The sequence below is a fragment of the Globicephala melas genome, chromosome 18 (assembly GCF_963455315.2).
Source record: "Globicephala melas chromosome 18, mGloMel1.2, whole genome shotgun sequence".
In the NCBI taxonomy this organism is placed as follows: Eukaryota; Metazoa; Chordata; class Mammalia; order Artiodactyla; family Delphinidae; genus Globicephala; species Globicephala melas.
In genome coordinates, this window is record NC_083331.1 from 62916040 (window position 1) to 62941507 (window position 25468).

General features: G+C 38.8%; 1 protein-coding gene across 2 annotated transcripts in view; it reads left to right on the forward strand.

The window, feature by feature from the left end:
- GPC6 (glypican 6) overlaps positions 1-25468 on the forward strand; it is a 1087352-nt gene that overhangs the window by 273040 nt on the left and 788844 nt on the right. For both annotated transcript variants that reach the window (XM_060288063.1, XM_030856917.2), the window contains exon 2: positions 7019-7177. In XM_060288063.1, the coding sequence (XP_060144046.1) occupies positions 7019-7177 (159 nt within the window). The remainder of the gene's footprint in view (positions 1-7018; positions 7178-25468) is intronic.

The window sequence follows — 25468 nt, forward strand, 5'->3', positions numbered from 1 at the left end:
ATTTTTTTTTCTGAAATCTTTCTATTCTTTACTTTTTTAAACAAATACTGGGAAAGAATATGCTATGTATTCTTGTGTGTGTGTATGTGTATGCACGCATATGTGTCTACACTTACAAATTACTGATGATCGTTTGTGTTAGGACAGTGCTTTCATTAAATGTCTCAAAATTTTACATGTATGAATTAAGTAAGACATGTCATGTTAAGACAAGGAGAAACCTCTTCTATTTAAAAATGATCAAACTATCGACAGAGTTAACAATTTTATAATATATTGAGTCAAAGTAAGATGTGAGAAGAAGGAAAGATCACTTTTGGCACTCTCACTGCTGCATGCTCTGTAAGACCATCTTGATTCAAGCAGTGCCCATTCTCTATCCCCCAGACCCCTCACCCCTTGTTAATTCTAACCACTCTTTATTCTATGCCCCATCTTCACCCCCCAGACCATCAGCTTTTCTAAATAACAGAAGCAAGGAAATGGTAAAGACCCAAATCATTGGCAGAAGATCTATGGAGGTGGGATCTATACCATCTAGAGCAGAATGTTTGAAATCGTTTCTCTGCAATTCTTGGAACAGATTTAAACAATTAACTCATGGGTGCCACTCAAAGGATTTATTTTTACAAAATGCAGAGTGAAAATTTTATAACTAAAAGCGTTAGTACGTAAAGTCTTTATCAGCAAGTTGACAACATCAAGGATGACACTATTATAGGTGACTTGAGTGATAAGATCCACTGAAGTATACTGAACATGAATTGAATTTCTTAGAACTTGTGTAAAAGTTTGAAGATTTTTCATCATGGTACTGAACAACTTTGTTAAAGAAAAGCAACCCTTCACGAAATGGAAGGATCGTTTATAATAACGCTTCACAATGAAAAATGTTGAAGAAGCGCTTATTTGGAGGTTTGGGGAATTTGAACTTAAAGAATGAACTAGAACATACATTTGAAAAATGTGGCTTTCCTAAGGTCTGCCACTTCTTATTAGCCCATATAGGAACTTTATGACACCAAAAACTGTCCAGAGCTATTAACTCCAATTTAAATTTTCTTAGCTATCAGAAACTCTAGCTGTAAGTTCACTTATTCTAGGGTATTTTACTTCCCTAAACCTGTTTCCTTGGATTCTTTGCTTCAGTCAACTTCCCAGGCACTAGATGAACAAAATGATTGTTTATTTGAGGTGACATATCAAATGATGAGACTCTAGCTTGGTACCAGACACAGCTAATTGACTGCGGGGGTTTTAATAGTTCAAGGATGAGAGAACTTTGGCATAGAACGTATGCTCTGAAGAGGGCCAAGTCTAAGACAAATACTGCACTCTAATCAAATGGTATTTGGAGGTTCAGACGCTGAAGTGCTCTGTATTGTGAGATCTTGCCATCTTCTTTGTACTTTTTAAAGTGTTTTGATTTCCTACCTACCTTCTAGGAGGTGCCAGGGTAGTAATTTCCCTCCACACTCCCAACACTATAAAAGCCAAGAGTTTGTCTATAGTCTGTGAAATGTGACTCATTCGGGGTACTTCATTTTTGTTGTTTGTTTATTTGGAATGTGCATTCTGAGATCCCTGCGTGTCACCTCCGAGGGCAGAGAGTCTCCTGCAGGCGACCCACAGAAGCTGACTCCTGTGGTTAATGAGGTCCTCCTGTCTCCTGCTCTTTCCCACCGTGCCACTCACCAAGTCTATTCCTGGCAGCTTTCAGACCCTGGGCCATCCCTGGAGGGAGCTCGATCTGGCAGAAATCACATTTCTGCTGTCACCTCAGCATCCTGGAGTGAAAACAAACACCTGGGCAGGCATTTGGGGAAAGGCATTGTAAAGAGTGACACATAGTTGAAAGGAACATGTAGGAGGAGCAGCCCCATCTCTTCTGTCTTGGAAAACAGATGACAGTTTATGGTCTGATTGTATGTCCCCAAGCCTTTGCTCACTCCATAACTTCCTGGTGGAACACCTCTCTTCCACATTTTCGATTTCTTTTGTTTATTTTAGAGCTAATGAAGATTTCTATAAAAACACAGGGACTCAGGAATTCACTGGCATGAACTTCAGGTGCCCTAAGAAAGCAGGCACCTGTGTAAGCTGATTTCCTGACCTTGTGTCTCATCTTGCGGGATGTGAACCTATCATCATGATTTGCACATAGATTTTTCAATACATGTTTGCTATGTCAGGGTACAGTCATCATAGTTTCAATCTCACATTTTCTGCCTGGAACCAGCTATTTAGTATCTTTATTATTAGTGATCTTGGAGGTGCCTGGTGGTACTCCAGTTGAGCCAAATATTGTATCTAGTTATGTAATAGATAACATCTAGAGAACCTAAGGGGATTTGAGAAAGGAGTGTGGGTGGGGAAATCTAAAAGGACAACATATTTTTCTCCCTCATAAATTACAGCTTTGGAAGAATCCCATTATCAATACAAATACTCTTAAGTATCAGGAAGTATTTAAACTGAGAAAAGTTTCGTATTCTTGCTCTTTGGAGAAATTGGAACAGGAAGGGTGAGAGGTAATTCTTTATACAGCCAAGTAGCTGTCGTGTCTGATTTCAGAAAGTCAATATTTCAGGTGTTACAGACCCTGTGGTCTCTGTCTAACTACTCTTCTGTTCTAACCCTAAAGCAGCCATAGACAAGGCATGAATGAGTAGGTGGGACTGTTTTCCGATAAAACTTTATTTATGAGAGGGGAGGGGCAATATAGGGGTCGGGGATTAAGAGGTACAAACCATTATGTATAAAATAAGCTACAAGGATATATTGTACATCACAGGGATATAGCCAATATTTTATAATAACTATAAATGGAGCATAACCTTTAAAAATTGTGAATCACTGTACTGTACACCTGTAACATAATACTGTACATCAACTATTCTTTAATAAAAATTTTTTTAAAAAACTTTATTTATGGACAATTAAATTGGAATTTCATAAAGCTTCACATAGCACAAAATATCATTCTTTTGATTTTTTAGAACCATTTTGCTCACAGGTCCTACAAAAACAGATGGTAGGCTGGCTTTGGCCCAGAGGCTATGGTTTGCACGCCCCTGTTCTAGGGCCCAAACTAAAATAAGTAAATGAACCTACTCACAACAAATTGTCCAGTTGTCCTGAGTCTTTTTGGCCATTCAAAGTCATTAGGTTGTTTTGGCAGTTAGCAGTGGCCTCAAATTAGGGGGAGAGAGGAGCTGTTCAGGAGTTTAATTCCTCCACAGCCTTCTCACCTAGTGATGTGTTAGGAAGGAAGCAAGGCTCAGTCTCAGTGGACCACAGGTTTCATGGGCGCTGGTCCTGTGTGTTTGGGGACACTGTCGTCGTCGTCTTTTCCTAGGAACTCTAAGAAGAGCTTTGCACCGAAGAGTTACTCTTCCTATAGTACGATTCGTCAACATTCTGGTGATCTCCCCATCTGTTCACTTTCTCTCTCCATCTTTTTTATCTCTGTCTCTCTGTCTCTTTCATTATCTCTCTGCCAGGGACCCGTACAGAGGAGGAGACATGAGTTGACTTCTTAAGGACACTTTAGTTCAATTAAAAAAATCGAACACTGCTTTGAGTTAATAGGGCAGCCTCTTACATATATTTCCATGACTATATATACACACACACAAGAAATAAATTTGGTTTAAATTTGTCCCACTAAGAAGTATCTTTCTCTTTTTATTTATCACTTGACATAAAATACTGATTTTCTTGGAGTGATTAGAGATTATCAGACCTCCAATCCAATCTAATTTCATGAATGTAGATCTACAGGGTTTCTTCCACAAGTATCCTGAATACAGCTATTTCCCTCAGGTCATAAAATGTTTATTTTCTTTTGGTCAGTTTTTCACCGGAAGTCCCATGCATTTTGTTGTAAACTCAGTTGTAATGATTCAGAAGTAGAATGCAGTCCTGATGTACTAAATCTTGAGAAATGGACATTTCATTTGTGCATAATATAGTAGGAAATGGAGTAGGGGGAAATAGGAAACGGAGTAGGGGGATTTAAGAAAATGGTTTATAACAGGTCAGGGAAAGGAACATTCTGTAAAGTTGTTAGTATTAAATATCCACTTAATCTGGAAAAAGAGAGTTGTTCTTATCAGTTAGCCTTGGTATTTTATAAAAAGAAAATTAGTGATTTGTGGACCATTTGCTTTTGATAAAGCCATACTTATTCCTTCCCAGTGTTTTCAACTCTAGAACTACTTTTCTGAATGGGATGTATCAGAATCACATGTGGGAAAATTTCAAAATTCACATTGTTCTATCCCATCTCTTTTTGGCATGGTCAATACCTTCAAATAGGAACTCATCAGGAGCGCACCTGTAGTTGAGCAAGTTGAGTTACCACTCGATGCAGCAAGTGAGGATACACCATGGAGAACCAAAGGGTTTCTCAGTAAGAGGGACTTCAACAGACTCTTCTGTAGGATTTGGATTTGGGTGGGTGATGTTGGGAAGGGTTCCAAGAAGCAGGGCCTCACCCTAGATCGGAGGCTGTCAGAAAGCAGAGGTAATTCTATAATAAGGTATCTCAATAAATATGACCAGCAAGGAGGGAGACTAGGATGAAGATCAATCTGTAAACGGTAAAGAAGTACAGAGGCTCATTTTGCCTGAGAGAGAAGGTATTTTGGGGATGGCACAATCACCTTGTTTCTGTCTGTGCTGAGACAATTTGTTTTAAATTAATTAATTAATTTATTATTTATTTTGGGCTGCATTGGGTCTTCCTGGCTGCGCGCAGGCTTTCTCCAGTTGCGGCGAACGGGGGCTACTCCTCGCGGTGTGCGGGCTTCCCACTGCGGTGGCCTCCCTTGCTGTGAAGCATAGGCTCTAGGTGCACGGGCTTCAGTAGTTGTGGCCCATGGGCTCAGCAGCTGCGGCTCGCGGGCTCTAGAGCGCAGGCTCAGTAGTCGTGGCACACGGGCTTAGTTGCTTCGCGGCATGTGAAATCCTCCTGGACCAGGGCTCGAACCCGTGTCCCCTGCATTAGCAGGCGGGTTCCTAACCACTGCGCCACCAGGGAAGTCCCTGAGACAAAATTTTGACGTGGCCTTGCTTTGTCTCATTTCATCCTCGTCTCAGGGTAATCTTGTCTGAGGTGGGTGTTCTGTGAGATTGTTTAGGTGTAATAGTTACGGTGACCTGGCTTTGGGTACCGGGCAGGCTGGCTTCCGAATGTTAAGGGCAGCTTGTTTTTTCTTTCTGAATATCTACCCCCTGCCCTCCTTTCTGTCACCACTGTGGTGGCCATTACTTTCTAATGACATATTTCCAAGTTTTTATTATAAAATATTTTAAATGTATAGAAGAGTAATGATAGTAATATAATAAACACCGTGTAACTATCAAGCAACTTATGAAATAAAAGATTATAGATAAAAGTATTTGAGCATTTCTCTCAAATCTTAATTCCTCCTGGGAGGAAACTGTTATCTTGAATTTGATGTTTATCATTCTCAAGTACAATGCATTTTCCTTTCCTTTTAAAAAAAAATATACCTAAGATATTTTATGGTCTCCTTCCCTTCCAGGAATTATGTAAGATCTAACTTTAATACAGACCCGTGATTCTTTTTTATTCTGGGGTTGTTTTAAGTAGGCACTAAAGCATCCAACTGCATGAGACCGACACCCTATACTTCAAACAGGGTCATGGGGACATAGTTTTATATAAGTGCTGTTAAACATTATAAATGAATTGTAATCATCGCGTCAAGCACTCGTTCATTTGGTTTTTCCATGCCCTACAGTGATTTTAATCACAGGGACAATTTGTTGGTTTTATTTAGCAAGATGTTGGGTGGATTTTCCTTCTTCCTTCTGCTGGCTCCGTTAAGCATTTTTGACACTGATGGAGCTGAATCAATTGGAAATTCACATTTTATGCAATAACAGACCATTTTAATTTCATGAAGCAAGGGCTTGGCTTCTACTTGCAAATAGCACCGAAGAAAGCAATATTGTCAAAAGAAGTGGCCCAGTATATCGAGAGATAAATCTATTGAATTAAACCCAAAACTTTCATTACCTTTTGCTTTACATTTCCATACAACATAAGCATTAATTAAACCCATCAGTGCCTTCCTCCTTGCAGGAGAACATTTTCTCTCTGACAAGAAATGTTAACCGAGGGAACATGTGGCACAGGAGACCAGCCATTAAAATCACACTTGCTTTCACTGGGAGGAAAGCTGAGGCATTCTGACGGTCGGATGAGCAGAAACAGAACACAGCGAATGATTGCCATCTTTTCTTGGCCCTGCTGTCTAACAGACTATGGTGATGGGGCTGAATGTCTCTTGCCTCACTTCAGGTTTCCAAAGATAAGCACATTTATAACTGTATTGCATCTCTTGTCACCCGGCGTTACTGGGTACCTTTCAGATGAAAACAGGAAAATTGTCGTGGTCTTCTGGGGTCTTTAATGTACTTTCACTTACATGACAGGGGCTGGAACTAAATGTCAGGTCTCTTAGTCCCCTTGGGCTGCTACAACAGAAATACCATAAACTGGGTGGCTTATAAACAGCAAACATTTACTTCTCCCAGTTCTGGAGGCTGGGAAGTTTAAGATCATGTCACTGGTAGATTCAGTGTCTGGTGAGGGTCTGCTCCCTGTTTCACAGACCCCATCTTTTGGCTGTGTCCCTAAGTGGCAGAAGGGACAAACTAGCTCCCTGGGGTCTCTTCTAGAAGGGCACCAATCCCATTCATGATCTAATCACCACCCAAAGGCCCCATCTCCTAATACCATCACCTTAGGGGTAAGGATTCTACATATGAATTTGGGGGGGTCATAGACATTCAAACCATGGGGTGGGTTCAACTTCAGTCTGGAGTATTTGGAAGGTTAGATACCCTGAGGCCCAGATAAAAGTTCATGGGGAGGGCTGGGGGGCTGGTGGAACAAGGACCCCAGGATTTGAGGGAGATGTCAGAGAAGCAAACTCCCTGAACCCCTTATCATTCCATGCTGACGTTTACGTACTCCTTGCAGGGGAACACTTAAGAATCTGTCCTCAGGAGTACACGTGCTGCACCACGGAAATGGAAGACAAGCTAAGCCAGCAAAGCAAACTGGAGTTTGAAAACCTGGTGGAGGAGACGAGTCACTTCGTGCGCACCACTTTCGTGTCCAGGCACAAGAAATTTGACGGTAGGTGACAGTTTTTATTTCTCGTTGTTCTGGGTGCGCTTTTTGATGCGAGAGTCTTGATATTATATGAAAAACATTTTCTTTAAGTGGAAGCTTTTCTCTCCTTCTTAAACATTTATAACTGTGTCTATTTTTAGAAAAGGCATGAGCGCTCTTGACAATTTTTATGTCTTGGAAAAAACCTGAGTTAACAAAGAGCTGTTTGGCATTTGTGGTTCGCCTGTGAGATTTATTCTGAATGATTTGGCTTACGTTCTCATTATTAGAGTGATTCTAAGTCAGGTTTTGTCACACCATAGCTTGTCTTCAGTTTCCATCTAGGGATTTGCTTTGAAGTCATTAAATGTCATTTAAAATTATTTGAAATAGAACATCACTTTTAAGAGGACAGGCTTGTTTTAAAATGCCCAGTGACATAGACTCCTTTATTTTAGAGTTTTCCCTTCCTATAGTATAACTACATTTTATATTGTAGTTGCAATGCATCCAGCAGAAGGTTTAGACCCTTCATTTATTTCTTGATAATAAGCAGTCGACTGCATTTCTGTATTCTATTTGTTAAATAAACATTTTGTATTAGAAAGCACAAAGGGTGAAAGTAATTATTACTAGGTTTTCAGCATTGAATTTTCCCGTCAGAGCCTCAGAAAGATATCAAAAGCAATCTGACTTTTATCAACTGAATGAACAATAAAAATGATAAAGATAATATTCTTAGGTGGTGAAAGTTGTTAGTGCTCTGTGAAATGAATGCACCTTACTATGGCTCCTTGTAAACCAGACTTGCAAATTGTAGGGACCCTTTTCTGTGCGCCTTTGGTTTTAGGAAGTTGCCCGAGGGCAACAGAACCTTCATTCATTTCCTCCAGCGTTTCCAATCAATGCACAACAAAGCCAGTTCAGAAAAACCTTGCCAAAGTTCGTCTTTTTTTCCTTGGGTTTTTTTTTTTTTTTAATACTCTCTGTAGTAGGCAAAATGTTCTGTTTCATTGCTGTTTTAAACTGGCCACAACAATTTCTTTAAATCAGTGCTCCAGGTTCTAAAAGGCTGGTCCACCTGGTGGTGTTTCAGTACTCAAGATAACGTGACATTTTCCGTGTAATTAAAGGGACTTATATTTTTGCAAGTATGTTTCAGCATCTTCACATTCTTCCTCTGTCTCTCGCTCTGTGTTCAACTGTATATGTGGACGTATATGAAAATAACTTTATTTAGAATTGATGCTGCAAATGTTGTTCCCTTAAATGCAACTAGGAGTACTTGGGAGTTGGCCTTGATTGACAGATTACAAATCCAGTGACCTTCAGGAGCCCCTGAAGGGGCTCCTGTGTTTGAGGAACTGTAATGTATCGGTTCAAACTGAGGCAAATTGAAAGGTCTTATTCTTTGTTACAAAAAGCAGGTGAGGGTGATCTGCTACTTCTGACTTCTACCTACTTCTTTAGAAAACAACTCTTAGGGCTTTTATAAAGCTGTGCTCCAGAATTAAGTAGGAATAATTCCAGAGCAGTATTCACAGTACATAATATATATTTCTTTAAATAAAAATATTAGACTTAAGGTAGATATATGGGGAGTTGATTTTGTATTTTTTAATGAGTAAAGCTATTCAGCAAGACTGAGCCAGGTACTTCCTGTATTCTCCTATCAATGATTTTCAATATTTTTGAATTTATAATTGGTAACCCCAGATCTCATTACTCTTACTAAAGAAACCACTCTCTCTTTGTGTGTGTGTGTGTGTGTGTGTGTGTGTGTGTGTGTGTGTGTGTGTGTGTCTGTCTCTCTCTCCCTCTCTGTCTGTCTGTCTCTCTCTCTCTGTCTTTCTCTCTCTGTACAGGTACGTTTTAAATTTTTCTAATGTACTTAGGGGTATTATGTCAATTGGGTTGACAAGACATTGATTTTGCTAAGATTCAATCTGACGTAGAGGGTGATGAATTCTCTAACAACAGTGCCTTTCATTATAGTTGCATTAGGCTGGGATGGGAGAGAAGATTTTTTTCAAGGAAGCTTTCAGCTAAAATCTAAATGTGATCCTGGTGAGCTCAGCTTCTGAAGAGCTATCTTTAAAAAATTATAAAAATATATAAATTAAAAAGTCACCATTATAATTTCTGATCCTTCATTAGGCAATTTCATGAAGGTCAGCCATGCAATTGTATGATTTATCTTCTTATCCCACAAAGGTGATCCTGCTAAGTCACCTTTCAGGAACGCTGGTGCATTCATGCGGGCAGTTTTCCATTTGTCCCCTTACCTTTCTTTAACCACTTCCTCGTGGCATTTATTGATGACTGTCAGTTGGTGTGCAGAGGAGCCCTGTCTGGGATCAGCTGCGGAATGTTACCCTCTTGAGTTTTATTTTCCCGGCTGAGACCAATGGTGCTTTGAGAGACTTCAGGTTTATTTTTAGTAGCTTCCTATTCTGTGGGTCATTTTGCATTATTGCTGGGATCTCTGGATTCCAACGTGTTCATTTTGCATTTCTGCCTCTGGTCCCACTTTCTCAGAGATCTTGATTTCTCATCTGAATTTTACAGGTCTTTGCTGGCTATGTGTTCTTTATTATATGAAAGACGACTGTATCATATGAGAAGGTGACCGCTTTCCTTCCTATTTTCAATAAGTACAGCAACTAATTAAATTGCACCTAATATATGTGATTCAGTCCATACTCTATTCAGAGAGGCTAGATTCTATCACTGTTAATCATTAGTCTATAGTCCTGGCATTCCTTATTATACTAGAAATGTTTTGATTCCATTTAGCTTGTCATTTTGGGGCAGAGGTGACTTTTAAAATTTGAAATTCAAAACCATGTAACAGAACATAAGATTATATTTATTGTCATATTCTTTCCCATTTTCTATGAATATCTTTAGTAATATTTAGAAGATACTGTATAAATTTATAAATATTCATTGCATGGTCAGAAGCTAAACCTGAATGAATATGAATTTTCCCCAACTTTCTTAAATGGCCCAGCTTTGTTCCATAGCCCCATTAGCCGAAATGTGTGGCTGAGAGGCAATGAATAGCAAAAAAGGGTAGCTGAGAGGCAGTGAATTGAAAAACTATATAATATCGATTGCAGAAATTTCCCCTCTCTGGCAGAGAACTTCCTTATAACTGAGCAGCTCTTTTTCTTTTTAAACATAGAGTTGAAATATGATGAATATATATAAAATAAAAGTTTATGTTCTTGGCACTGGTACTTTTCCAAGTATCTTACAAGGTTTTTATTTGTTTGTTTGTTTGTTCTGCCTTTTCTGGCCAAATCTCCACCTCTGGCTGCCGTTACACATCTCTGCAAGCCCCTCACCTGTTGGCCAGGGCCTGGCCACCGCAAATGTTCCCTCAGAATACACAGGGATGCTCTCAATTTGCTCTGTAACCAAGTCCAGGTTTTCTAACACACCCAGTGGTTAAAATTATGGATGAAGACCCAGCCAGGTACACCTGGAAGAATTATCACAACTCTGTTGCCTTACTTCTTGCCTTTGTCACCTCTGCCAAGTACCCCAGACAGCCAGAAGTACATAAACAAATAAACAGATCATATAAAAATACAGAAAAAGTGGCATCTTTGTGTATCCACTCATTTTCCTAGCATTTTTGTGTTTAGTAACTGTCTGACCTGTCCTATTGGTATTTGTATCTAAATCCTAATGGCTGTCATGCTTCTAAGTGTCTAATTTGTTAGGATCCTAGGAAAATAGAGAACAATCCAATACTCTGATAATATTAATGGTGATAATAGGCAACATCTGGCCATGTTCCTTGCCCGTTACAGATGTTAACCTATTTAACACAAGTGAATTGCAGGGCAAAGCCACACAGACACTCAATGGCAGAGTCAGCAACCCGTCCCAGGCTGAGCACTCCTGGATCCTTGCTCTTAGCTGTAACTACCCCATAATCTCTCTCGTGCTTTCCAGCCCCCAAATGTGCTGAGATTTCACCATCAGCCACATCTTTTCCTCTATCTCCCGCTGCCAGTTCTGTCCCATTAATTGTGGGGAGGAGGTGGAAATGTCTTACAGAGAAAAGTGGAAAGAGATTTTTTTTTTTATCCTTAAAAAACGAAAATTACCCATCTAAATATAGTCCACCCCTCAAGGAACCTGGAGCCCGGAGAGAGTAAATGACTTGCCAAGTTTCCACCAAGAAAGATGAAACCAAGACTGTAACTTGATGCTTTTGACTTACATCAGATTTATAAATAGTAATGTGATAGCAAGTCGATATTCAGTTGAAATTCTAACTCAGCTTTTATTTGTTTTGAGTGGACACTGGCTAAAAATTACTGATATTCTTTTAACAAGGAAATAGTGATATTGGTGGGTAAAGAATCTAGCCATATTTTTGGAAAAGAATCTAGCCATATTTTTGGAATCTAGCCATACTTTTTTAGGTAAAGAATCCAGCCATATTTTTATTCCATTGAAGGTCGTCCCTAAATTAAAGGGACGTGAGTGTTTTGTGCAAAAAAAATGTTATTAAATCAATGAAGGCATATTATTTATTTTTCTCACCTCACGAAGGCCTGGTAGCTTCTCTCTCGATGTAGGTACCAGTACCCTCTTCTCCAGAATCCTGTATGGCGTATAGATTATTCAGAGACAGGAACATTTAGTTGAAGGGGTATCTTCTTTTGGCAGTTTTTTCTTCAGATTTATTTGAGCTGGTATTTATTCACATCTGAAGCTCGATATGAGGTTTTTTGTTTAGTATGTTCTCGGCCTTATTATTTTACCCTCCTTCCTGGTTTTTCTTTGCGTGTTTTAATGATACACATTTGTCTGGAGATTTTGGCAGCAAGTATATTTTTTAAAGCAAATTAAAAAAAAACGTTGAGCAGTAATTTCAATCCTCCCAAAGAACTTATTCCATGGTAACACCCTCAGACTTCTCATTTTTACTGAACGCGGGAATAATTTATACATGGCGGCATAATATTTTTGTGCTGCAGATCTGCATGTGTTTTCTTTTTAAATATCACTTCTCATCTATATATTGTAGAGGTGACAATAATGTAATAATATCTTTAAAATAGGGTCTAATTTTCTCACAGAATACACTTATTTGAGAAGCAAAAATTCCTAAGTTATTTTCCTTATGGTAGTAGAATCTTCTGTATTTCCTGTCACATGGGTGATATGTGTGTGTGTGTGTGTGTGTGTGTGTGTGTGTGAGTGAGATTTCAATTTGGAAACATTTATTCAGAACCTACTGTATAGAAGGCACTTAACTAAGTGTATAGTAGATACAAATATGACTAATAGTGACTAAAATATGGTCAGTCGGTCACAGAGTGTACCTTGTTGGGGAGACATAAGTATAAAACTAACACTAAGGAAGCAGAATCAACTATGCCATAAAGTAGAAGTCCAATGGAAACAGAAAGGAAGGAGTCAAGTATTTTATTGAGAGGCACCAGAGAAGACTTTTGGAAGATGGGACACACAGGACCCTTAAAGAGTGACTTAAGGTGGTGATGGTTAAAGAGGTGACAGGCACCAGAGATTTTGTTTGCATGTCCACAGAGTCCTTGGGACGTGCAAACATAGTTACCGTTGATTGTCCCCCAACAGTGTTACCTTATTGACATTCGGCCTACATTTATGACGTAGATAACCTGTAGAAACCTTTTTGGTCCTGTATCCATCCGCTATTGTTTTGTAACAACTAACCGCAACATTTCAGGGTATGAACAAGAAGCGTGTCTTTTTCCTTGAATGCGTCTTTGGGTTGGCTGGAGTTTGGCTGTTCTGGCCTGTGCTCAGCTAGGCCTGCCTCTAAACCACGGATCTGGTCTGGTCTGTTCTAGACGTCTTTGGGAAACAGCTCTCTGCCTACGTTCTTCTCACGGTGGAGTTTGGACCTAGCTTAGAATTGGCAGGTGGTCTTCTCAGGTTCCATTGACCAAGGCAAATCTCATGGTGATTCCCAAAATTGACAGGCAGGGTGTATAGAATCCGCATGGAGGTGTGGAGATGGGGGAAGGAGTGGATATTCTACATCCTAATCTACCACAGTCCTCGACTGACTGCTGTTCCTTAAACAACGTTTTACCTTCCACGTTGACATGTGGTATATATATATATTTTTGGCAGGGGGGCAGGGGTGGGGGGAGGCAGATTTTCTAGGAATTTGAGAGTAATAAGTAATTTCTAAACAAAGCACAGTTTGGCAAACACACCCGTTATAGACTACGTCCCATATCCTAGCACATTAACAAGCACACTCAGAACACACACACCACTTCCATGATATTATTCAAGAATAAATAGACGTGATATTTCCATTTCTTTTGCTACTAGCCCCCTTGTTTATTGTACAGAATAACAAGCTAACTGTAATTCGTAAGGGTTATCATGTTAATCAGCGTAGGAAGTAATTAGCCAAATGCCTCCTTGAAGTTTGCTGGGCCACCACCTCAATGACATGTATTTCACCTGGAAGACACTCCTCTGGAAGTCAGGATGTGCTGAATTGGGTTTTAGAAATTGGAGAAATGGTCTCACTGGCATTGGAAAGTAATTTGCCAATTCTCCCAAAGGGCAGACCTTCCAGAAACAAGAATCAGCTAGCCAGGGATTGAGCGTCGCCAGAACTAGTAAGCAGATTTACAAATCACAGATGCCTTCCATGGGCTTGAGATGTGGGAATAGATGATCCATGGCAGGGCATTCTTTAAATTGCAGTGCACGAAGAACCCAGATCTTTGTACAAGTGAAATTTGTCTCTCTCTCTCTGTCTCTCACTTTCTTTCTTCTCTTTGGACAGATCTTTCAAAACTAAGGAAACACCACTGATCAGCAGCTGTGTGTCCTCTGTGATGGACTACCAATCATTTTCTAATTGTTATACCCGTACCACACACCTTCGAGTAACTGAAAACATTAAGCTCTCAGCGTAGTTGTAATATTATCATCTTATTATCACCAATTCCCTTGTATGGTGGGTTGGCTGAGCAGCTGTTTCACAGACAAGCCGATTTCTTTCAAGTATTACTCTATCAGAGGCTGAAACCAGCCTACCAGAAGGGGTCTTGGTCCTGAATATTAATGAGCAGACAAGTGTCTGTTCCCTGACAGTGGCTCACTAATCCTTTGAGTAAGTATGGCTAAATTACAGGAGAAATTTTATTTCAATTGAATTGATCTGCCACTGGATAGAGAAAACAGGTTTTCTTATTTTAATGAAAATCAAGAAAAATATTTAATGGTATGTAAATTAGAGCTCAGTGGAAACATTTTTGTCTTCAAACCTGAGAACACAGTAGCTCAGTGTGGACTGGTTCAGCTGCATGGTGTGTGTAAAGATGACGGAGACCTCATTATCTCCTGTTAGGTGTGATGTGCAGTGGGAAACAGTATAAGCCCTCACTCTCTAACTGGAATTTTGTATCATTTCTCAAGTGATATGGAATTGGAATAAAAACGGGCTTTCTTCCTTCACCGAGACAATGTAACATCTCCCTTTTCCAAACAAATAACAGGGTAAAGGAATAAGAAAAGTGTTTGTATGCTTTTCTAAGATTCAAAAGAAAATTGTGCAGATGAATCTTTATCTGAAATGACGTACCTTGTCCTGATGGAGTCCCTGAAGTGGGCAGATAGAAAGAACAAGATGGGCATAAATGTGATAACGGTTGAAGCTAGTTGATGAGTCCGTGGGGCTTTATTATAATGTTCTCACTTTTGGGTGATTTCTAAATGTATGTAATTAAATTTTTTTTAAAAAAAGAGAGAACTGACTCGAGCACATACAGGATGAAGATTTCCAGACTGTGAGTTCATTCTAGATACAGAACAATGCCAACAGGTGTTGCCACTCTGTCCTGCGAATTCAACAGTAGTAAATTACACAGGACATACCATTTTCAAATTGCAGAGATGAACACAACTTATAGAGATTTTTAACTCAGGTCAAGGCCACTTAGCTTCTGCTTCCACCCAACATTTTATTATTGTGTTGCTAGAAGTGGCATCTCTAGTTTATCCACAGGAACAGACCTATTAAAATGAGGCTTAATCCTTAGATCTTCCTGTTAAGTGTGATTCAAAATGTCAAACTCTTGGTTAGAAGATGTATGGACAGCAAGACAAGCAGATTATTCAAACACAAACTTTGGCAAGATTCAGAAGAAAATGTAAAGCATATATTATAAATGCATTGTAAATAACATTTCTATCACTAGGTAGTCCTCCAGTGATTCTCGGTTGAATGACAACCAGCATGAGCTCTGGGAGTTTGGCATTTTAGCAAACCCAAAGGAAGAGACAGCTTGTCTGAACAGTTAATTCCATATGATTCCATGTATCCATTAGACAGGAGGAGAATCCTGATCCCACATGTGGAGGTAGAGTTGGTAACCAGCTAATAAGCCTGCATGATTCACGACACTCAGAGAAACTGTAAAACAAATTTAAAAAGTACTGATTACACTTTCAGAATTTTCCATTTATTGTTCTTTCAAAAGGGTTTTTTATATTCATTAAATGGACAAATATTGTTCTTCAGATGATTATATATAGTAGTACATGATCTTCACACTGTTTCCTCCCTACCTAGTGGTTTAATTGAGTCCAAACAACTTGAGAATGAAAAGCAAACTTTGAAGGAAGATAGCAGGAAATCGGGCCTCCAAGGCTTTTCCATGCTGGAAGAAATTGTACTTCACCTATTTTTTATTTCTGAAAATTTCTTTGCATATTTTCTCCTTTTGAAAGAACAGTGCGTGGTCATTATAGGTTTTGGTCCTCTTGCCCTCCTGTCTCCTTCTCCTCAGTGCTTGTGTAGTTGACATCTTATCATTTTCACTTATTTAGTAGTGTTCTTTTAATACTACTCTTTTAAAAAAAAGTATGATCTATTGCGTAGTCCCTCTTGAAGTGTAAGCTCATTAAGTTTCCTATTTCTATTTTATCTTCCTATACTTGACTTAATGTGGAGCATATTGAATAATGCTGCAGTGTTGTCTGACTGTGGCACCGACCTGCACAGACCCAAGGGCACAGACCAGTCCGATGAATTACTTAAGTTCCTATAATAAATACGATAGAAGAAAATAGGAAGCCTTGAATTCTAGTTATCTACTAACTCTTAGGGTCCATAAACCTGGAAGTCATATTTGATTTGAGCAGCATTTATTCCAGTGGATTTAATGGAACTCATTTTAAATTCCCAGAATGAAGATAGTCTTGATTTGGAGTGGAAATAGAGGCCCTTACCTCAAAAAGCGGGATGAGTGCACACACATATACACACACACACACGCACACACACAGGTATATACACATGAGTACAGTGGGGTTAAGGTACAACTAGTCACTTGAAAGACCAGTTAACCCACAGATTTGTGTGTTCAAACACTGGAGATTTTGATTCTGTGGTCCCCTAGGGACTCAGAAATCTTCATTTTGCTTAAGCATCTCACATCTCCGGGTCAGCACACTTGGAGTGTCACTGGTTAAGTGGAGTTGAGAGATCAGTGATCAGGATGTAGATCTGAGTCAGAGAAGAATGACAGCAGCTTTTAAATCTTTGCTTTATCATGTCAAAGTCAGTTTAAGTCTGCCAATAAAACGTCCCCACTATGTAAGGTGGGATTCAAGCATCTTTTGACCAAATGGTGGATTTTACACATTAAGCAAGTTTCTCCTTCGGATTTTGACAGTGAATTACACTCCAGATCCACAACTCATTTTATCTTTTGCTGATCAAAATTATAATTCAGTTGAATTTTTTTATATCTGTGAGCTAAAAAATTATTTTCTTTTTCCTCTTTTATTTTCTAGTTTATAGGATCTAACAGATATTTATTTTTCACCATCTAGAAAATACATTTCAATTTTTTTCTTTTTTTTTTTTATTTTTTGGCTTGGGTGATGTTTTCTGAAGCCAAGAATGTAACTTTTTTTTTTTTTTTTTTTTTTTTTTGTGGTACGCGGGCCTCTCACTGTCGTGGCCTCTCCCGTTGCGGAGCACAGGCTTCGGACGCGCAGGCTCAGCGGCATGTGGGATCTTCCCGGACCGGGGCACGAACCCGTGTCCCCTGCATCGGCAGGCGGACTCTCAACCACTGCGCCACCAGGGAAGCCCCTGTAACTTATTTTTAATAGCATTTTTTGATTCTAAAATATTATATGTTTATTATAGAAAACTTGGATTATTTAACTTTAAAGCATTAAAGAAAAAGTTACTTTAAATTTATGCTCACTTGGGGGGAAAAAAAAACTGGCTCTGAGAAAACTGAGGTAAAAATGTAATAATACTAATATTTGGTTTGTCATGAAAGCTTATTCAAATAACTTCAAAAAAGAACTCTTAATTAAGAGTTGGAACTCTTAATTCCTGTGTTTAATAGTTTATAAATATAAAATGAAAAGCAGAACCCAGTGTCTGTAGGAGGGAGGGGATTTCCTATTTTCTGGGGATAATATTTCCCTACACTTCATAACATTTGGTCAATAAAACTTTGGGCCACTTTTACTATAATTGAGTTGGTCTTTATTGAGAGTGTAATCAGAACTGTGACAACGTAGTTCTGAAGATTTGAGTGGTGTAATAAATCATGATTTATATTAACGAATAGGTCAAGGATGTAATTAGGATGACTCCTTCTCACAAAGTAATGATTTAAGGAAAATAATATGACAAATTTTAATGTCCTCTTGGAATAGTAGTCTACGGTCTACGGACTTTGTTCAGCTGATCATTAGGTCAGCCAGGCTTGCTGTCACTCGCTCCGCAGTGCCCTGATACGTTTTACTACAGGAAGTGGCTTCTATCACCGTTGTCAGGCCTGGAGAGTTCCAAGTCCCACAGACAGAGGATTTGCACATGGGCACAACCTCCTGTCAGTTTCAAGGTTTAGCTCTTTTCTGGTGCATAGAACTCTGGATTGTGTCCTGAGATCAAAGAAGTTTGGGAACAAACTTTAATTCATATTAGTGTTATACATTTTTAAATTGCTAAATACATTCCCCAGAAGTATGTATGCTTCTGTTTTCCAGTGTTTGAGATTATTTTTCCCTTTGATGCTTCTAAATCAGGAGTCTGTTTTTTTCCATGTAGATTCTAGGTGCTTAATGCCAGCCCTCCATTTTTTTCTTTATTCACTCATTCATTCCCCATAGATGAGGAAGGGTCTACATTGTTCATGACACTATGGCAAATATTACTTTTTAAAAAAGCCATGTAAGCAGCACAGACCCTGGAGTCAGCAGACTAGATTTCAAATATAAGATTTGCAATTTGTTAAAGTAACCTAGGAAATTTCTTGAAATCTTTGGGTTCCATGTTTTCTCTTTTCAAAATGACTGTAATAATCGTAGTTTTGAAGATATACATGAGGAGCCTAGGGAGAGTCTAGCAAAAAGTGAGTATTGTTTTTTTTTTTTTTTTTGGTACGCGGGCTTCTCACTGTTGTGGCCTCTCCCATTGCGGAGCACAGGCTCCGGATGTGCAGGCTCAGCGGCCATGGCTCATGGGCCCAGCCGCTCTGTGGCATCTTCCTGGACCGGGGCACGAACCCGTATCCACTGCATCGGCAGGCGGACTCTCAACCACTGCGCCACCAGGGAAGCCCGTACTGACTCTCCCCTGCTCTTCACTCTGGTCATCATCATTGTGCTTACGTTGTTATCCTTAAGGAACTGACAGTCCCCCAGAGCCACCTAGACAAGAGCCTAAGTAGCAGTAACGCAGATTGGTGCCATGAGTGAAAATACAGAGAAAGTGGTAGAAGGGAATAAAATTACTCCTCCATGATGGGGAGACCATAAGCAACTCTGTGAAAAGACACAATGAAAACTGTCTTGGAAATTAGGAAGGATTTGGACCTCAGTTCGGAAGGATGTGTAAATGTGAAGGAAGGCATGGAGGTGGGGAATCTAAGAATACAGGCTTAATTCTGTTTGTGGAACAAAGGGTGCTTGAACGAAAGAGGAGTTGGACCCATTATTAAGGTCCTTGAGTATGTTTAAAAAGTGGAAAAATCAGTCTATTCTCTGAAAATGAACAGGTGTTCTTTTTTATTTTCATTTAAATAATTGAGTTGACTGTTGATTTTGTAGTTTTGTTGACAAAAGTTAAAATCCCTGTTGAACAACAACTAACAAAGTTTACACTGTGGAGTTTGTTCTGTTTAATTAATGGCTGACAGCAGACATGTGGATTAGAGAACAAAATGAACTCAGTTGATTCCTTAGATCCTTCAGTGTGAGCATCTGTATAATAATATTTGTAAATAAACAGTGAACTTCCAGGCATCTGTGATTGAGTTTGATTCATGTGTGGTGCACGTATGAGAATTCTTTACATTAGGACTGCGAAAATGTTGGTTCTGCCTCAGAGCACAAAGTTTCGACAGTGATTTGTGGGGAATGGTAGGTTTAAGTATAGACTTTTCTTCTGCTATCCTACTTTCTGGTTTCTCACTACAGTGAATGTGTGTTACTGTTAGAATCACAGAAAATGTTAAATGGTTCATCGGATTATGAAATGAAGATTACCTTTCCTAAAACCCTTCTGCATACAACATATCTCAGCCCTCGAAATGAGTTGTCCTGTGGAAATTTTCTCATGAGTGTGTCAGGTCCCAATTTCAAAAGCGAATTTGTATTTAAAATTGTTAAGTTTCACATTGTTATATTTAATAAAATGTTAAATTTCTGTTTCAAATATCTAGCATAAAAGTTCCTGCAACAACATTACATGCAAATATATAGGACAAGAACCCTGCTATAAATATTCCAATCAGCAACAGTAGTGGACGTATAACTAATGATAATTGCCCACTTCATGTAATGAGGTGAACTTTCTCAGTAACAATTTAGTATACAACTGATTTACTATCTAGATCGTTGGAGCTGGTGAATACAAATATCTCTGTGCACTCAAATCCTTTCTATCACAGAAAATCCCAGAGCCTCTGGACCTCCATTAAGAAGTCTACATTATATAAAGACATTCATATTTATTTCTTGTACATTTATATAGCATTTATTAAATTGCTGTTGCTTTTTCCGAGTTGCTTTTTTAACACCCTTAAATCCTCATTTAAAATGTGTAATTCTTAAATGCAGCTAAAATCTCCACTGGTTCAAGTTATTAGAAACGGACTGATCCACAATAGCATGGTGTGCTCTTGGCTTGCTGCCAGTGGTGAATGAATGATGCATCACTGGATGACTAATGGTAACTCTTATCCCCAGGTTCACTCACTGTGGTTAATATTGAACCAAGTCTATCTGTGCAGAGTTCTTTAAGAGGCCAAGACATTAAGATTCCTTGGCGTAAACATCAACCGGGCATCACCTGCACACCTAAATGTATTTCTTGCCAATGAGTAACGCTGTTCCTTCACTACACAGTCTACACAGAAAATGCCAGAACTTGATTTAGGGAGTGCAGCCATCTTCTAAGGTTCTTCATTAAGGGCCTTTTGTTGGATGAATCCAATTCTGCTCTGTTCCATTCCTCATTTGAATGAAGTATGTTCTAAGGGTCATCAGTTTTAGGCAAAGTTGAAGAATAGATTTTTTTTTTAAAAAAGCAACAATATGTTTTCCTTCCTCATAAGAACTTTGCTCAATAGCATAGTACTATGATTTAGTGGGAGCTTAATAAAAGCTACCTTGATAACAAAGCAGAAAGTTCAGCTATTTTTCTTGCTAATGTAATACCCTAAATGTGGCTTTATTCTCTGCTTTCATTGTCCATTGTAAAACATCTTTCTTAGTATTTGGACAACAATAAAGAGACATCACTGTTGTCAAATATCTCAACGATATCTCTTTAACATAAGTAATATATTGAAAGAAATAAAGCGTCAGTAACCTTTAGAAAGGCTAATTAACTTGAGCAACGGTGACTAATAACATTTTTTCTTCACAAAATAATTTTTGACATCTAAACAAACACCAGCACACGGAGTAAACCATAAAGCTAGATATGTAGCATTTCAAATTGAAGAAGACCTTTCTTTTTAGTAGGTGATAAGATACTTAATTTAAAGACTATAATTACTTTCTCCCATTGGAATACTAGGGTCTGAGGAATAGAGGATATTTGTTTTAAGTATTAAAAATAAAGAAAAATGTGCTTATGAAAAATACTTTTAAATGAGATCGATCTGCATTTATATCAATAATTGCATATTATACCATATTGAGTAACCCATTGTTGTGTTTTTTCAACTGCAGTTCTTATGTCCCAATGTTGTTTTCTTTTCCATTTTCCCCAGGAAACAAAAATAAACAGGATCCTGAGTTACACTTTGTATTTTACATTAGCTAATAGAGCTGGTATTGGGAAACAGTGCCAAATGTACAAGAGCTGAAAGGTTTTCTTTTTGAGTATTTGTTTGCAAAACAAGCCCAGGATAATGGAGGATCATTTGTGGAAAGCTGAGCCATGCTGGGTGCTCATTAGATAACTTAGAAAGACTCTCTGGTTTGCTTCCCCCCAGCCCCAGTTGTAGATAGTTGCATGTGTTTCAATTAAAATCTCCATTTACTTCCAGCTGGCAATGTCAGCATCCATTCCACCAATAGAGAGTAGAGGTCACAGCTCCTTGCCTGAACAGACATTTAAAAAAAATACGCCATTTGCCTTTCTTTGTGTAGGTACCTTTGAGCCACGCAGAGCTGGCTTGGAGAGAAGATTCTGAAGGGTCACATTGCATGGGGACTTTCCCCTTATTTACTGATGTTTCTCTGGTAGCTGCTGGCCCAGATACTGTAACTGCTGTTCTTTGTGTGCATTGGGATCCAGCAGCAGCTGTTGTTCTTTGCTGGAGCGTGTTTCTGAAATTCCAAATTTAGTAGTCCGAGACCTTAGTCATTGAAAGCTACGTTGAAAGTTAATTTGCTGAATCCAAGTTTATTTTCCTACCTAAACCACCATTTGTGACAGAGCCTTTCCCCTGCGGTGCGTGATAAACTGAGGAAAGGACTTATTTACTGTCCCTAGCGGGCTGAAGGGAAAGAGAAAGCAGTGGTTACAGAGCAGGGCGTAGGCTGCGTATCCTTGTGACCTGACTCTATTCGGACTGTCAGACATTCGAACCCAGGCCCTGCTTTGCTGCTTCTACCTCCATGGCTGTGGGCAGCCTGATGGAACTGCAGTTTCTCCATCTCAGACCATTAGGATGACAAATGCTGCCTCGTAGAGTGTTGCAGTGAGACAGTAAACGTAAAGCACCTATGCTAATGCCTGGCCCATGGTTAGCTTTCACTCTTTGCCGCATGAGCCATATAACGTTCATGAGGTTTTTCTGGTAAGTGGAAAGGTTTTGCATTCCCTTGCTTCTCTTTTGAGCCAGAATTAATTTTCTTGCCCAATAAATATGATCATTCCCATACATTCAAAAAATTATAGCTGATATTTATTTATACTTTGTGCCAGGCACAAAGCGTTTTACATCCCATGTAGCCATCGCAACAATCCAATGAGGTAGGTGGTATTACTATTATTATTCCTATTTTCTAGCTGAGGAAGTTCTTGCCTAAAGACGTAAGTAATTTGTCTGAGTTCACATAGCTTGTAAGAGACAGAGCTGGGATTGAATCCAGCCCCAACCCTTTAGTAAGTTGTAGTTTCTCCCACAAGGAAAGCAAATCAAATTACCTTGAAATGAAGTATTTGAACTCTGTTTCTGAAGTGAAAGTTTATATGTGGGAAGTTAGGAGACTCTACCATCACTTTGTAGCTTTTTCTACTCCCTGGACTCTAGCTAGTTGGTAGATGGATTCATTTTATTAAAATTATATTTTATTATATTTTCAGTGGTAATCGTTATTTCATGACTAAGTCTGTGCTTTGGTATTCTTACTTGGGCATGTTTGGGTATGATTCAGTTTACCGTAAAAAGGCTAACCTTAAACTTGACATGTCTGTGCCAAGGTGGATCTAGTTATAGGTGCCACAAGTTAAACATGGCAGGAGGGTAGGGAGAAACAGTATTTAGAAAGTATAGTCACCACCAACAGTCTGGCTAAACAGTCTACCTCTCTGCAAAGTTACCAGGATTCTCTACAGACAGGAGAGTGACGGCACGGGGGATTCAGGCACAAGTGATATGTCAAGCCACACAGAGACACAGCTGACCCTTGGGAAAAGCCAGTCCTGGGCACAGAGGATCCCAGTTTAAGAGTGAAACAGAACTTACATCTAAAGCTTGGCATATGAGATCACTATGAAGATAGAATCTCAGACACAATAAATAAGACACATTTCCCAACCAGAACTGGTACCCCAAATTCCGACCCAGATAGTAGCAAGTATGGCATTTGGGTCTAGAAATTCTTGTGTCCTTCATTGCTAATATCAGGGATCCTGTATCTGCAGGTGGGAGGCTAGGAACCAAAGAGAGGGAGATCCTACCAGCGGAAAAGGTGCATTTTGCTTATTCTTAGGAAATCATCCCAAAAGTGTGGAGTTGCAAGTTGCCAGAGTTATATTGAATTGTACAAAACATTAAAAACAAGATTTTTAGTGCAAAATTTTGTTACATATTCCATACTTTAGCTCATGAAGAAAATGGTGTAGTTTGTGATAACGTCACTATTTTAAACTAAGGATAAAATACAGTAGTTCTCCCTCATCCAAGGAGGACACATTCCAAGACCCCCAGTGTATGCTTGAAACTGCGGATAGTACCAAATACTGTGTATACTGCTGCTGCTTTTTTTTCTGTACATGCGTCCCTATGATAAAGTTTATAAATTAGGCACAGTAAGAGAATATCCGAATTGCCAGCATCACTGCTCTTGCACGTTGGAGCCATTATGAAGTAAAATACGGTTACTTGAATACAAGCACTGCAATATTATGACAGCTAGGTGGCTACTAAGTAACTAATGCGTGTGGTAACCATGGACAAAGGGATGATTCACACCCCAGGCTGGACAGTGAAAGATTTCATCATACTACTCAGAATGACGTGCAAATTAAAACTTATGAATTGTTTATTTCTGGAATTTTCCATTTAATATTTTTGGACCTCAGGTAACTGTAACCAAGAAAAGCAAAACCACGGATAAGTGGGGACTACTGTAAAGTTTCTAAAGATTCTATAAAACCTAAAAATAGGTACCCTTGATTTTGCTAATATTTTTTCTCTTATTCTTAGTTAACAGTCTTGTAAACTTCCAGTGAACTCAAATTTTGCTTTAAATGCAAACAGGTACTGTTTACAGATATATATATATATACACAGATATAGTAGATTTTGTTGTATATAATGGTAACTGGTAACGGTGTTTTATTTGGGGAATGAAATCAGCTTCTGGGAACAGGATTGAGAAAAAGACATTTCAATGTATATCCTTTTGTACCTTTTGAATGTTTGATTATATATATATATATATATATATATAGGGACTACCTATTCAAAAATATATTTTTAAATACAATAAATGCAGCTATGCTAAAGAAAATCATTAATCTTCGAATTTAGTCCTTAACAAGGTGTTGGAATCAGGTTGTGAAAGTCTTTTGTTTTCCTACTCTCTACTCTCATTTCAAAAGTAACCACGTTCATGTCAAAGTCAATGATGAAAACACTTTTAAGTTCAGTGAAACGTGTTCTTCTCCTCCTCTGAAGAATACTTTTTACCTTCTAAGAAGTGAATGACTTTGACATTTGGATGTTGTACTCTTTCTTTTTTAAGTATGTTATGTCATATGAATTAATTCCAGGAAGCGGCCAATTCATTGTTTAAAGATTTTGCATAACCAAATAAGGTGTTAATAGGAGCTATGTCTTGGGAATTGCTCACTACCCCACACCTCTGATTAATATCCTAAGTCTATTCCTTAACCCTATACCGTTGCTTTTAATATTTTAAATTTTCCTACCTTTTCCTGTGCTATTTCTAATGCAAACTTGAAGATTTTCCTAACCGGAGATTTAAGAAAGTCAAGCAAGACAAACTTTACATCAGAATGTAGCATTTTTACAAGTTGATTGTCCTTCTTCAACTTTGTCAACATATTGGTTTCACTGTCATTTTCTTGCACATCTCTTTCCTTCTAGTCAATTCTTTTCTCCCAGATGCCCCCAATCTCATAGACCACGTGCATGACTTCAACACCATTATCTTCCCTTGATCTGTGTCTCCATTTCTGTGTTGCTCTTTCCTTCTTTCTGTTGTCAGTGGGAAAGAGCAACACTGAGTGTAACATTCTGCAATTTAAGACTTCAATTGTATATCTGCTCCACTCTGGCAGGTGCTGGTCACTCTGCAATTTTGGAAATGAGAAGCATGTAG